Raw genomic sequence first — 12,400 nt, 5'->3', positions numbered from 1 at the left:
TACTCTGCACATTTTGGAAAGAACTCTATAATTATTATGTATAGAAACAGCTATTTCAATTTCTGTGTTGGATCACTTCTTTCTTGCTCTTTCAGCTCAAGAACATCTAGTGAAACCACATTTTGTAGAAAGGCTGAAGAATGTTAGTGTCAAGGAAGGTACTAAACTGAAAATGTCAGTGAAAGCTACTGGTAACCCTAATCCTGACATTGTATGGTTGAAGAACAGCGAAATCATTGTACCTCATAAATACCCAAAGATCAAGTAAGTGCTTCCTAAAAAGATGATGTGTAAAAACAGTAAAGATATCAATAAGCCTGGTCCTGCAAGGTACTAAGTGCCTCCTAGCGTAGGCTGAGTGTCTCCAATTCCCAAATAATGTAGTAGATCAGAACTGAGAGTTCCCATTGTGAGTACTAAGGACCCGATCCCATGGCCTTTGAAGACTATGGGAGTCTTTCCACTGACTTCAATGAGGATTGAATCTGGCCCTAAAAGTGTGCAATAACTTACAGGCTCAGGCCTGCCTTTTGCATGTTTCTGTACATTTATATTATGTAAATTTCAATAAAACTTAAAACCGAATTGTAAAAGACCCTCCACTAGCTTTCTGTATCTACAGTCCTCTAGTAGATGAAACTTGTACTGATTTCAAAATCACTAAAGATTGCTACTTTATGTTTATACAGTGCCTAGCACAATGAGGCCACATTCTTGGTTGGTCATTAGGCACTACCATGATTAAGTATTATTTTTGATTCCACCAGAAGTTTGCCTGCTTAAGCGTTTTGGGATGGGACCTAATTGTGAAGGAGATATGTGAGAAAATAATGTATATATTTTTAATATTTCAGAATTGAGGGAACTAAAGGAGAAGCTGCACTTAAAATTGAGTCCACTGTCAAGCATGATGCTGCATGGTATACTGCCACCGCTATCAATAAAGCGGGGCGCGACACTACACGGTGCAAGGTAAATGTCGAAGTGGAATTTTCAGAACCTGAACCAGAAAGGAAATTAATCATTCCAAGGGGAACATACAGAGCAAAGGAGATTGCAGCACCTGAGCTTGAGCCTCTCCATTTGCGTTATGGTCAAGAGCAATGGGAGGAGGGAGACCTTTATGACAAAGAGAAACAACAAAAGCCATTCTTTAAGAAGAAACTCACTTCACTGAGGCTCAAGTGCTTTGGACCAGCTCATTTTGACTGCAGACTGACACCAATTGGTGACCCCACTATGGTGGTCGACTGGCTACATGATGGCAAGCCCCTGGAGGCAGCCAATAGACTCCGTATGATTAATGAATTTGGATACTGCAGTCTGGATTATGGAGTAGCCTATCCTAGAGACAGTGGAGTGATCACTTGCAGGGCAAGTAACAAATATGGTACTGACCACACATCGGCAACCCTTATAGTTAAAGATGAGAAAAGCCTTGTGGAAGAAACTCAGTTGCCGGAAGGCAGGAAGGGACTGCAGCGAATTGAAGAGATGGAAAGAATGGCCCATGAGGGGGCCCTTGCTGGAGTGACAGAGGACCAAAAAGAGAAGCAAACGCCAGAAATTGTTTTGGTCCCTGAGCCTGCCAGAGTTCTGGAGGGTGAAACTGCGCGGTTCCGCTGCCGTGTCACAGGCTATCCACAGCCCAAAGTCAATTGGTATCTCAACGGGCAGCTCATTCGTAAAAGCAAAAGGTTTAGACTCCGCTATGATGGTATCTACTACCTGGACATCGTGGACTGCAAATCATACGATACAGGTGAAGTGAAGGTTACAGCAGAAAATCCAGAGGGGGTAACGGAACATAAAGTGAAACTTGAGATCCAGCAGAGGGAAGATTTCAGGTCTGTCCTTCGCCGGGCACCTGAACCCAGGCACGAGCCAGCAGCAACAGAGCCTGGCAAACTTCTCTTTGAAGTACAAAAGGTAGACAAGCCTGCTGAGACAACTACCAAAGAGGTGGTGAAGCTAAAAAGGGCTGAGAGAATCACTCACGAGAAGCTAACGGAAGAGACTGAAGAGCTGCGCAGTAAATTCAAGCGTAGGACAGAGGAGGGCTATTATGAAGCCATTACTGCTGTGGAGCTTAAGTCTCGTAAAAAAGATGAATCATATGAAGAAATGCTTAAAAAGACAAAAGAGGAACTTCTTCACTGGACCAAAGACTTAACCGAGGAACAGAAGAAAGTGCTTCTTGCTGAAGGCGAACTCACCATTCCAGCTATCAAACCAGAGAGGCTTGAGCTTAGTCCAAGTATGGAGGCTCCTAAGATACTTGAACGAATTCAAAGCCAGACAGTAGCCCAAGGTAGTGATGCACATTTCCGTGTTAGAGTAGTAGGGAAACCAGACCCTGAATGCCAATGGTTCAGAAATGGTGTACAGATTGAGCGGTCTGATCGGATATATTGGTACTGGCCTGAAGATAATGTTTGTGAATTGGTCATCAGAGATGTAACAGCTGAGGACTCTGCCAGCATCATGGTGAAAGCAATCAATATAGCTGGTGAAACTTCAAGCCATGCTTTCTTGCTAGTACAAGGTAATGTGTAAATCCCTTTAATGTACCCTGTTCATTAACAAAATGTGTTTGTCTTTGTAGTCCACAGGTTATCAACTCTCAATATTTTTTATTTTGCAGCCAAACAGTTAATAAGTTTCACGCAAAATTTACAAGATGTTGTTGCTAAAGAGAGAGATTCCATGGCAACCTTTGAATGTGAAACCTCAGAACCCTTTATCAAAGTGAAATGGTATAAAAATGGAATAGAAATTTTTTCTGGAGACAAATACAGGATGCACTCTGACAGAAAAGGTCACTTTCTTTCTGTGCTAATGATTGACATGTTAGATGCTGAGGACTACAGCTGTGCATTGGTAGAAGATGAAACTGTAAAAACAACTGCTAAGCTTATTGTTGAAGGTAGGAATAAAAGCTTTATTATCACTCAATGTTTTTATAGTGAAATCTTCCAGGAAGAAGTCAGCTATCACCAATGAACATAGCAGCATGCATTTTGCTGCATAGAACATTGCAGAAATGTTTACACTATGTTTATATTTTTTAATGCAACATGAAAGCCTGAATATTATTTTATGTTCAGGGTTTAAAAATAATATTGATTTAGATGCAAGTTTGCTTCTTTAAAACCAAACGTTTTTTATAAGAAATGTTTCATAAAACTCTTTAAAAAATCATTTGTGAATGTATTTTAATACATTCTAATGCAGGTGCCGTTATTGAGTTTGTTAAAGAACTTGAGGATATTGAAGTCCCAGAGTCCTTCTCAGGCGAGCTTGAATGTGAGATTTCCCCTGAAGATGTGGAGGGGAAATGGTATTGTGACGATGTGGAGCTCACATCCAATAGTAAATACATGATTACGTCCCGGCGTGGTCGCCAAATTCTCACTGTTAAAGATGTTAGTAAGGAAGACCAAGGAGAGTACAGCTTTGTTGTAGATGGCAAAAAGACCAGTTGCAAACTGAAGATGAAGCGTAAGCCTTTCTAATCACATACCCCTTCTTTCCTACAGATTTAAAAGTAATTATTTTGTTTATCTGTTGTGAGGATTAATTTATTTTTCTTTCATATTTCATAGCTCGTCCTGTGACTATTCTTCAAGGACTTACTGATCAGAAAGTCTGTGAGGGTGATATTGTGCAACTTGAAGTTAAAGTCTCCCTAGAAAATGTTGAAGGTGTCTGGATGAAGGATGGTATTGAAATTCAGCCAAATGACCGTGTGCACGTTGTGCTGGACAAGCAGTCACATATGTTGTTAGTTGAAGATGTAACAAAGGAAGATAGTGGAAATTACTCCTTTAATATTCCCAATCTTTTTCTTTCAACCACTGGACGAGTCTCTGTTTATAGTAAGTGACTATTGTTAGCCAGTCCAATGTTTTTTCAAAGGCATGGGTGGTCATTTGTTTGCTTTATTTCTTGTTAATTTAAGGGGGGGGTTACATTAATATTTTTGTGACTTGCCAGGTGTAGACATAGTGGTTCCACTAAAAGATGTTCACACTATTGAAGGAACAAAAGCTGTCTTTGAATGCAAAGTTTCAGTCCCTGATGTGTCTTCATCCAAATGGTACCTAAACGATCAACAGATAAAGCCTGATGACCGTATACAAGCTGTCTGCAAAGGCACTAAACAAAGGCTAGTGCTTACCAGGACCTATGCATCAGATGAAGGACAATACAAATTGATGGTTGGCAAAGTTGAAACCAATTGCAATCTTACAGTAGAAAGTAGGTATTCATTAAGATGCACAGTAGTTCCTAAAATATTGCTTGCTAATATAACAAAGTGGTCGTGACTAATATTTCTAATGAACTTGTTTTACAGAAATTCAGATTATTAGAGGCCTTCATGACATCACATGCACTGAAACTCAGAATGTATCCTTTGAGGTTGAGCTATCTCATGCAGGTATTGATGTTTTATGGCACTTCAAAGACCAAGAGCTCAAGCCTAGTCCTAAATACAAAATCGAAGCACGTGGCAAAATATATAAATTGACAGTGGTCAACATGATGAAAGATGATGAAGGTGAATACACATTTTACGCTGGAGAAAAGAAAACATCTGGGAAGCTTATAGTAGCAGGTTAGTAGGCTTAAATCCCAAAAAGTGTCTCACTTTGATTTTAAAAAAAAATGTGCCCAATGTAATAAGCAATTTACATATTTTGAAACAGCACCTGGCAATTTTGCTCTTGCTATACCTTTCTCCACTCTTTTTTCTTTTCTCTTCTTTTTCCTGAGGTTTGTCTCTCCTTCTCTATCTTATTTTTTCTGTTCTCTTCTCGGCTTTGATTCAGCAACTCTTAAGTGGGTGTTTAAATGCTTTGATAAATCGGGGCCATAATGTAGAATGATGCACAAATGAAGGCAGTATGTTGTCCTCAGAATCTGTGTAGGCAGTGGATTTCAGCAAAGCTGCATTTCAGTATAGGGGAAAAAATAATCTAATGAGACAGCTGAAACACTGAACAAATAACTCATGCTTTTGCTTCCCAACAGGTGGTGCCATTGCAAAGCCTCTCACAGATCTAACAGTGGCTGAATCCCAAGAAGCTGTTTTTGAATGTGAGGTGGCAAATCCTGATTCTGATGGCCAGTGGTTGAAGGATGGTAAACCATTATCTATGACCGATCACCTCCGAAGCGAATCAGATGGTTTAAAGAGGAGACTTAATATTCCAGTCACCAAGCTAGATGATATGGGTGAATATACCTACAAAGTGGCATCCTCAAAAACATCTGCCAAATTGAAGGTTGAAGGTCAGTAATTCTATCCTGATTTGATACTTTTAAGGGCTTGATTCAAAGATCATTGAGGTCAATGTCCTTTGGCTCAGGTCCTAAGACACAAAATAAAACTAAGTATGATATATATCATCATTCTTAGCAACTGTCTTTTGTATTTAAAATGCATGATGTTTGAGGCAATAAATGGATACAATTTTTGGATATTCCATGTTAGAATTTAACATAATATTTTGATAAAAACATATTCAGTGTATGCTGTAAACCATTAAAAAGTCAACATTTGCCAATTGTGTAGTAGCATTTTAAATACAGAAAAACTATGTTAATCTTAGATACTGATAGCTGCTGGGAAATGCTGTTTTGTTTTGGGGTTTTTTGTGTGTCTGGTGGGGGGGGGGGGTTGGTGACCATGATATGTGTATAAAGTGTATGTCTTTGGATCTTAAAATAAAAGTGGATCATAACATGTTTTGTAAAATGACAATATTTAACTTTCTTTGAGTTTCAGTTTGCTTTTTCAGCTTTATTGGTAATTGTTTTTCTAGCTGTTAAAATAAAGAAGACACTAAAGAACCTAACTGTAACAGAAACACAAGATGCAGTTTTTTCTGTGGAACTTACCCATCCTGATGTTAAAGGAGTTCAGTGGATCAAAAACGGCATTGAACTTAAATCAGATGACAAATATGAGATTACAGTGAAGGGAACTGTTTACACACTGCAAGTGAAAAATTGTGTTATCACTGATGAGTCCATTTACAATTTTAAGCTTGGAAGGTTAGGTGCCAGTGCCAGACTCCACGTTGAAAGTAAGTCAATTTGTGATCATTTCAGCAATTAGTCTAATGACTGATTTAAAATTTAAATCACAAGTATGAATAAACTGTTGTAATTCTCTTCCTTAAGCTGTTAAGATAATCAAAAAGCCAAAGGATGTGACTGCTTTGGAAAATGCCACTGTTTCCTTTGAATTGAGTGTTTCCCATGATACCATACCGATCAAATGGTTCCACAAAAATGTTGAGATTAAGTCAAGTGACAAGTACAGTATGATCTCTCAAAGGAAAGTTCACAAGCTGATGTTGCAGAATATATCTCCCTCTGATGCTGGAGAATACACAGCTGTAGTAGGACGACTGGAGTGCAAAGCAAAGCTGTTTGTGGAAAGTAAGTATTTCATGCCACACTAGCTCATGTATTATAATTAGTCCTTACACAGGATGATCTGTTACTCTTTGCATTTCCAATTTTATAAACAGAATTTAAAAGACAATACTATCTGATTTTTTTTCATTCTCTTGTTTTTTCATAGCCGTACATATTACAAAGACCATGAAAAATATTGAGGTTCCTGAGACCAAAACTGCCTCCTTTCAGTGTGAAGTATCTCATTTCAATGTACCTGCTGTATGGCTAAAAAATGGTGTGGAAATTGAAATGAGTCAAAAGTTTAAAATAGTGGTTCAGGGGAAACTCCATCAGCTCAATATCATTAACACAAGCAGTGAAGATTCTGCAGAATATACATTTGTCTGTGGGAATGACAGAGTCAGTGCAACTCTGACAGTGAACCGTAAGTGAAAATAAAAATTAACCAAAGTGTTTTCTATTACCAAAATAGTTATGATATTAATATATGATTAAAGCTTCTTTGTGTTCAATATAAACTGAAACATACCCCATCTACTGGTTAGAGCGGGAATATGGGAATCAGGAGACATGGGGTAAAATTCTCAAAAGAAGTACCTAAGGAGCCTAAATCCCATTTTCAAAAGAGATTTAGGCACTTATGAGCTCAAAGTCCCTTTGACTTTTATTAAGGCTTAGGCTTCTAAGTGGCTAGATCACATTTTGAAAATGGGACTTAGGCTCCTAAATCATTTAGAAACTTTTGAAAATGTTATTCCTAGATTCGATTCTCAAATCTTGACTCTGACACAGAATGTCACTTTGACATTGCACAAGTCATTTAGCTGCTCTGTGCCTCAGTTTCACCATCTATAAAATGAGAATATTCCCTTTTCTAAATTATTTTGAGATCCTTGAATGAAAGGCCCTATACAACTACAGAGTGATATAGTTTGTTTTTGGCGTTTGTTTGTTTTTTGAGTTTAAAACTTTTTTTTTGTTCCAGAAAATAAGATTATTCAGGTCACTTTGTATCTATGAGCTTTCCATTGGTTTTATATTTTTCCTTACTGATTTCACAACAATATGTGATAAAAAACAAATACACTTATTAAAAAGTAGTAAGTTCCAAATAAAATGCTGAAAAGGACACTCTCTTTTTGGTAATTTTTGTGCTAAATGCAAGAAGCCCAGTTTTCAAGTAATGGCTTATTTTATAATATTTTGCAAAACCAATGAGGGAAGGACCTTAGTCTTAATGCAATCTGATGAAAGAATTGTGAAGCAATTCAGGTTCCTGTTAAGACACATTCTTAAATCATATGGCTATTTCTTTTCTTTTAGCTATCTTGATTACATCCATGCTGAAAGACATCAATGCTGAAGAGAAAGATACAATAACATTTGAAGTAACTGTCAACTACGAAGGCATCACATACAAGTGGTTAAAGAATGGGGTGGAGATAAAATCAACTGACAGGTGCCAGATAAGAACTAAAAAGCTTACACATTCTCTTGCCATAAGGAATGTCCACTTTGGTGATGCTGCAGAATACAGTTTTGTTGCTGGGAAAGCTGTTTCATCAGCCACTTTATATGTGGAAGGTATTTGTTTTCATAGTCTGTATATTTAAGGAATGTAATGGCCCTCCTGATATATGTTTACAGCACTCATCGTATATCCATGGTATTTCCCTAGCTCGTCACATTGAATTTAGGAAGCACATTAAAGACATTAAGGTTGTAGAGAAGAAACGAGCCATTTTTGAATGTGAAATCTCAGAACCTGACATTTCAGTGCAGTGGATGAAGGATGGCCAGGAACTCCAGCTTGGTGACAGGTAATCTTTTTCTCCAGAACAAGACCCTAGTATTCCTTATATTTTTTCAGAAAAATAGCTCTGTTCATTGTCTTTCTGTTGTCTTTAGAGTGAAAGTTCAGAGGGAGAGATTTGTCCATCGCCTCCTCATTCCTTCCACAAAGATGTCTGATGCTGGACAGTACACTGTAGTAGCAGGAGGAAACATGTCCAGTGCTAACTTAGTTGTGGAAGGTCGTGATATTCGTATCAGAAGTGTGCATAAAGATGTTCAGGTACAGTATATACAAAGGGAATAAATTCTTGATAGTTCTGTTGTTTTATCATTTGAAGGAGCAATAGCTAATGAATGGGATATATTGAGCCTGGGTAAGAGCGTACCTAAACTATTTGAGATAATCGCCCCCTCCCCCCCACAAAAAAAAAACAGCAATAGTCGTGCAGTTGGGGCCTCCCACCATGTTCTGATGGGCCATCCCCATTACCATGGTATAGGCCTTAGGGATTCTAAAGACACCTACTTCTCACCAGATAGGTAACTTTCTTCTTATTGATCCAAATAGGACATTAATAAGTGGGAGAAGGAGAGCACATCTGCAGCTCTCAGGCCTATATAGTTACTTTGAGTTGGTGCACTAAGTAGTAGGACATCCTGTGTCCTGCTACAGAGACACAATTCAGAGCCTCCTGAGTTTTCCCCCTTAAGGTTTAGTGAAGCAGGAGGGCAGCTGTAAAAGCAGGTGCTATTTGTAATATTTATCCTACTTGATAAAAGGTCATTGAAAGACAACGAGCTGTAGTTGAATTTGAAGTCAACGAAGATGATGTTGATGCTCGCTGGTATAAGGATGGCATTGAGATCAATTTCCAGATTGAGGAAAGATATCGATATGTTGTGGAAAGACGAATCCACCAGATGAGCATCACTGAAACAAGATACAGAGATGCTGGGGAATACACCTTTGTAGCAGGAAGAAACAGAAGCTCTATTATTCTCTATGTTAATGGTATGTATGTTTGCAATATTGTTGTAGCCATGTTTGGTCCCAGAATATTAGAGAGAGAAGGTAGGTGAGGTAATATCTTTTATTGGACCAAATTCTGTTGGTGAGACAGAGACAAAAATGTTACTTCACCCACTTTGTGTCTCTAATAGTATGCATGGACATTCATTTTGCTCATCATTGCATTTCCTATCCTGTGTTTTCTGTATCTCTGTGAAAACTTGTTGACGTTATAATACTGTAAACTTGGGATAACTTCAGAGAGAGACCCCTGGAACAGTTGGGGCTGCTTGTGCTACATAACTGCTTCTTGTCCACTCTTTCCATTGAAATGGATAACTGATTAAAATGTTATAGCACTTTTTATCTCTGCATCTACCTAAGCCAGTAAATCCTTTTACTTCCAAGTAAAGTAAATAAAGCAGTAGTCCCTTAACTGTGATATCCCAAATATTTAGTATTGGAAGGATCAACCTAACAGTTTTCAGAGATGTTTTTTACAATTTCATCTTTCAAAAAATCTTATACACTAAAACAGCTATTTGTTTTAAAACATTTTTTCTTGACTCGCCTTTATTCCAGTCCCAGTTCAGTATTCCTTGACCAAGAAAATCCCCCAGTCAAGTGAAGGGAAGACTTTGTTGTGTGAGAAATACTAAACTGGATCCTCAGTCACTGGGAACTTTGCATGAATAAGGATTGTGGATTCTGACCACTTGACAATAGTATTTTTGTTTGGCAGAGTAAGAGATCTTACTAAATTTTTAATAATTTCAATAAGCAACACATATTTAGATCCCTTTTTTTTTTTAATCTGCAGCTCCAGAGCCACCCCATATTATTCAGGAGCTTCAGCCCACCACCGTGGAATCTGGTAAACCTGCCCGCTTTTGTGCTATAATATCAGGTAGACCCCAGCCCAAAATTTCCTGGTATAAAGATGAGCAGCAGCTTTCTGCAGGCTTTAAATGCAAGTTTCTTCATGACGCACAAGAATACACTCTATTGTTGATTGAGACTTTCCCTGAAGATGCAGCAGTTTACACATGTGAAGCAAAGAATGACTATGGAGCTGCCACTACTTCAGCTTCACTTTCAGTGGAAGGTAAGTTTCCCAAGTTCCTTAAAGTGTATTTGAAATGGTATTGTCAATATTTTGTGATGTGTTGTCTTCCATGCGGTCTAAACTTTTGGTCTCTTCCTTTAGTCCCGGAAGTTGTTTCTCCTGATCTAGAAGTGCCAGTTTATCCACCTACTCTTATAACACCACTTCGAGATGTTGTTACTTCTGAGGGACAATCTGCTTGTTTTCAGTGCAGAGTTACAGGGACAGGTTAGTTTAATGAAATCGTATACAATTTTTGTTATATCAGAATTGTTCAGCTGATACTCAAAGCAAATCTAATAGCATATGAGCTGAAATCTGCCTTTATGAGGATTGTGTAACTATCAGATATATGTACGAAGTACAGTGATGGCTGTATAATTGACTGGCAGCTAGCAATTTAAAAAACTATCTCATATCTGCCAGCAGACATGAAATTTAAGAGTCCCCTAAAGCTAAGCAGTGTTTTAATGGGTGGTCATGGGCTCAGTAGTTCTGACATTTTTAATCAGATGTGAACCTTTGTAATGCTTTTCAGAGTACTGACTGCTACATGACATTTAAAACTGTCAGTGCAGTGATATGGCAGAGCTTTGAAGCCCTAACTGCAATGCTGAGGAAAGCATTGTCCTATAAATGAGCATGAACAATGAGCAAACCTTCTGGTGCCACCTACTGACACACCATTTTAAAAAGATACAGGTCAAAAATCTGCCCTGACTTTCACCCTGAAACCCTTAATATCCCCAGGATGTACCATTTTCAGTACCATTCATGGAAACATTACACTAAAAATATTATATGAAAATTAGCATTTTTGTTTTATCCCAGCATCAGAGGTTTTTTTTAATTTACGCTTATTCAAAATAGACTTTCCTTATATAAATTTACCATGTTTTAATTAAATAAATACCATCTTATAACTAACATTTTTGCCCATGACACCGTAGTAGCTAGTTTGTTAAATTAAACTGCAGTATTATTATTATTATTATTATTACCCCACACAGTCTTGGGAACTATTAATAATAATAATAAAACATTCACATATTACTGTAGAGATACCTAGTGCCTAGCATAAAACAGTATAAGATTCAGTCCCTGTCCCAAAGAGTTTACAGTAGATTATAGCAGTAGTTCTCAAGCAGGGGTCCAGGGCCTTTTGGGGGGCCGTAAGCAGGTTTCAGGGAGCCGCCAAGCACAGAAGTGTTAGACTTGCTGGGGCCCAGGGCACAAAGCTGAAGCCCCACTGGGTAGGGGTCAAGGACGAGGCTCCCAGCCCTGCCACCTGGGGCTGAAGCCGAAGCCTGAGCCACTTAGCTTTGCAGGGACCCCTGTGGCATGGGGTCCCACACAACTGCCCTGCTTGCTACACCCAAATGCTGCCCCTGGCTTTTATATGCAGAAAACCAGTTATTGTAGCACTGGTGGGCCGTGGAGTTTTTATAGCATGTGAGGGGGAGGGGCTCAGAAAGAAAAAGGTTGAGAACCCCTGGACCAAAGTCCAGATTTAAATCATTTTTGAGTTACAGAAATGCAAAAATGTGCATGAAATGAGTAGCATCTACTCTTTTTGCATTCCTGTCACTTAAAAATGCAATTCTTGAGTTGGAAAAAGATTAGAAAACAAATCTGCTTCCATGATAAAAATTGTGGTAAGACTCAGAAAATACACATGGGAGTTTATACTGGAACTGACATCTTAATTACAGCTACACAAAGCATGCCACAATTGTGTGTGTGTGTGTGTGTGTGTGTGTGTGTGTGTGTATACTATCTTTATGTGCATGTTGATGACTGAGAGGTACATTTGCAGCACAGCACATGGGGAGTTGTCCTTGCAGTTCTCATTCTTTTTGTATTGTATATGAATGAATTTGGATATTTCTCAAATATAGCATGAAAATATTTTATATTAGCTTAGCTAATATACTAGCATTGAAAATATATTTTCAAATTGTGTACACTACAGTACTGTTTCCTGAAAACATTGTATCTTTATTACAATGACAGCAGCAAAAACAATTAAAATACTTTGTATATGCCAGATCAGTGTGGTT

General features: G+C 38.3%; 1 protein-coding gene across 2 annotated transcripts in view; it reads left to right on the top strand.

The window, feature by feature from the left end:
* Positions 1–12,400, top strand: part of TTN (titin) — a 59,959-nt gene that overhangs the window by 28,033 nt on the left and 19,526 nt on the right. For both annotated transcript variants that reach the window (XM_024204047.2, XM_026647621.1), the window contains exons 26-42: positions 96–264; positions 855–2,545; positions 2,645–2,926; positions 3,235–3,501; positions 3,606–3,878; positions 3,997–4,260; positions 4,358–4,618; positions 5,035–5,295; positions 5,829–6,092; positions 6,190–6,450; positions 6,596–6,856; positions 7,756–8,016; positions 8,111–8,252; positions 8,341–8,506; positions 9,007–9,238; positions 10,056–10,340; positions 10,443–10,568. In XM_024204047.2, coding sequence (XP_024059815.1) covers positions 96–264; positions 855–2,545; positions 2,645–2,926; positions 3,235–3,501; positions 3,606–3,878; positions 3,997–4,260; positions 4,358–4,618; positions 5,035–5,295; positions 5,829–6,092; positions 6,190–6,450; positions 6,596–6,856; positions 7,756–8,016; positions 8,111–8,252; positions 8,341–8,506; positions 9,007–9,238; positions 10,056–10,340; positions 10,443–10,568 — 5,466 coding nt within the window. The remainder of the gene's footprint in view (positions 1–95; positions 265–854; positions 2,546–2,644; positions 2,927–3,234; positions 3,502–3,605; positions 3,879–3,996; positions 4,261–4,357; positions 4,619–5,034; positions 5,296–5,828; positions 6,093–6,189; positions 6,451–6,595; positions 6,857–7,755; positions 8,017–8,110; positions 8,253–8,340; positions 8,507–9,006; positions 9,239–10,055; positions 10,341–10,442; positions 10,569–12,400) is intronic.

The sequence above is a fragment of the Terrapene carolina genome, unplaced genomic scaffold (genome assembly GCF_002925995.2).
Source record: "Terrapene carolina triunguis isolate 2854851 unplaced genomic scaffold, T_m_triunguis-2.0 Scaffold62, whole genome shotgun sequence".
NCBI classification, from domain to species: Eukaryota; Metazoa; Chordata; order Testudines; family Emydidae; genus Terrapene; species Terrapene triunguis.
The sequence above is the reverse complement of the archived record's forward strand: the minus strand, read 5'-3'. Positions and strand labels throughout refer to the sequence as shown.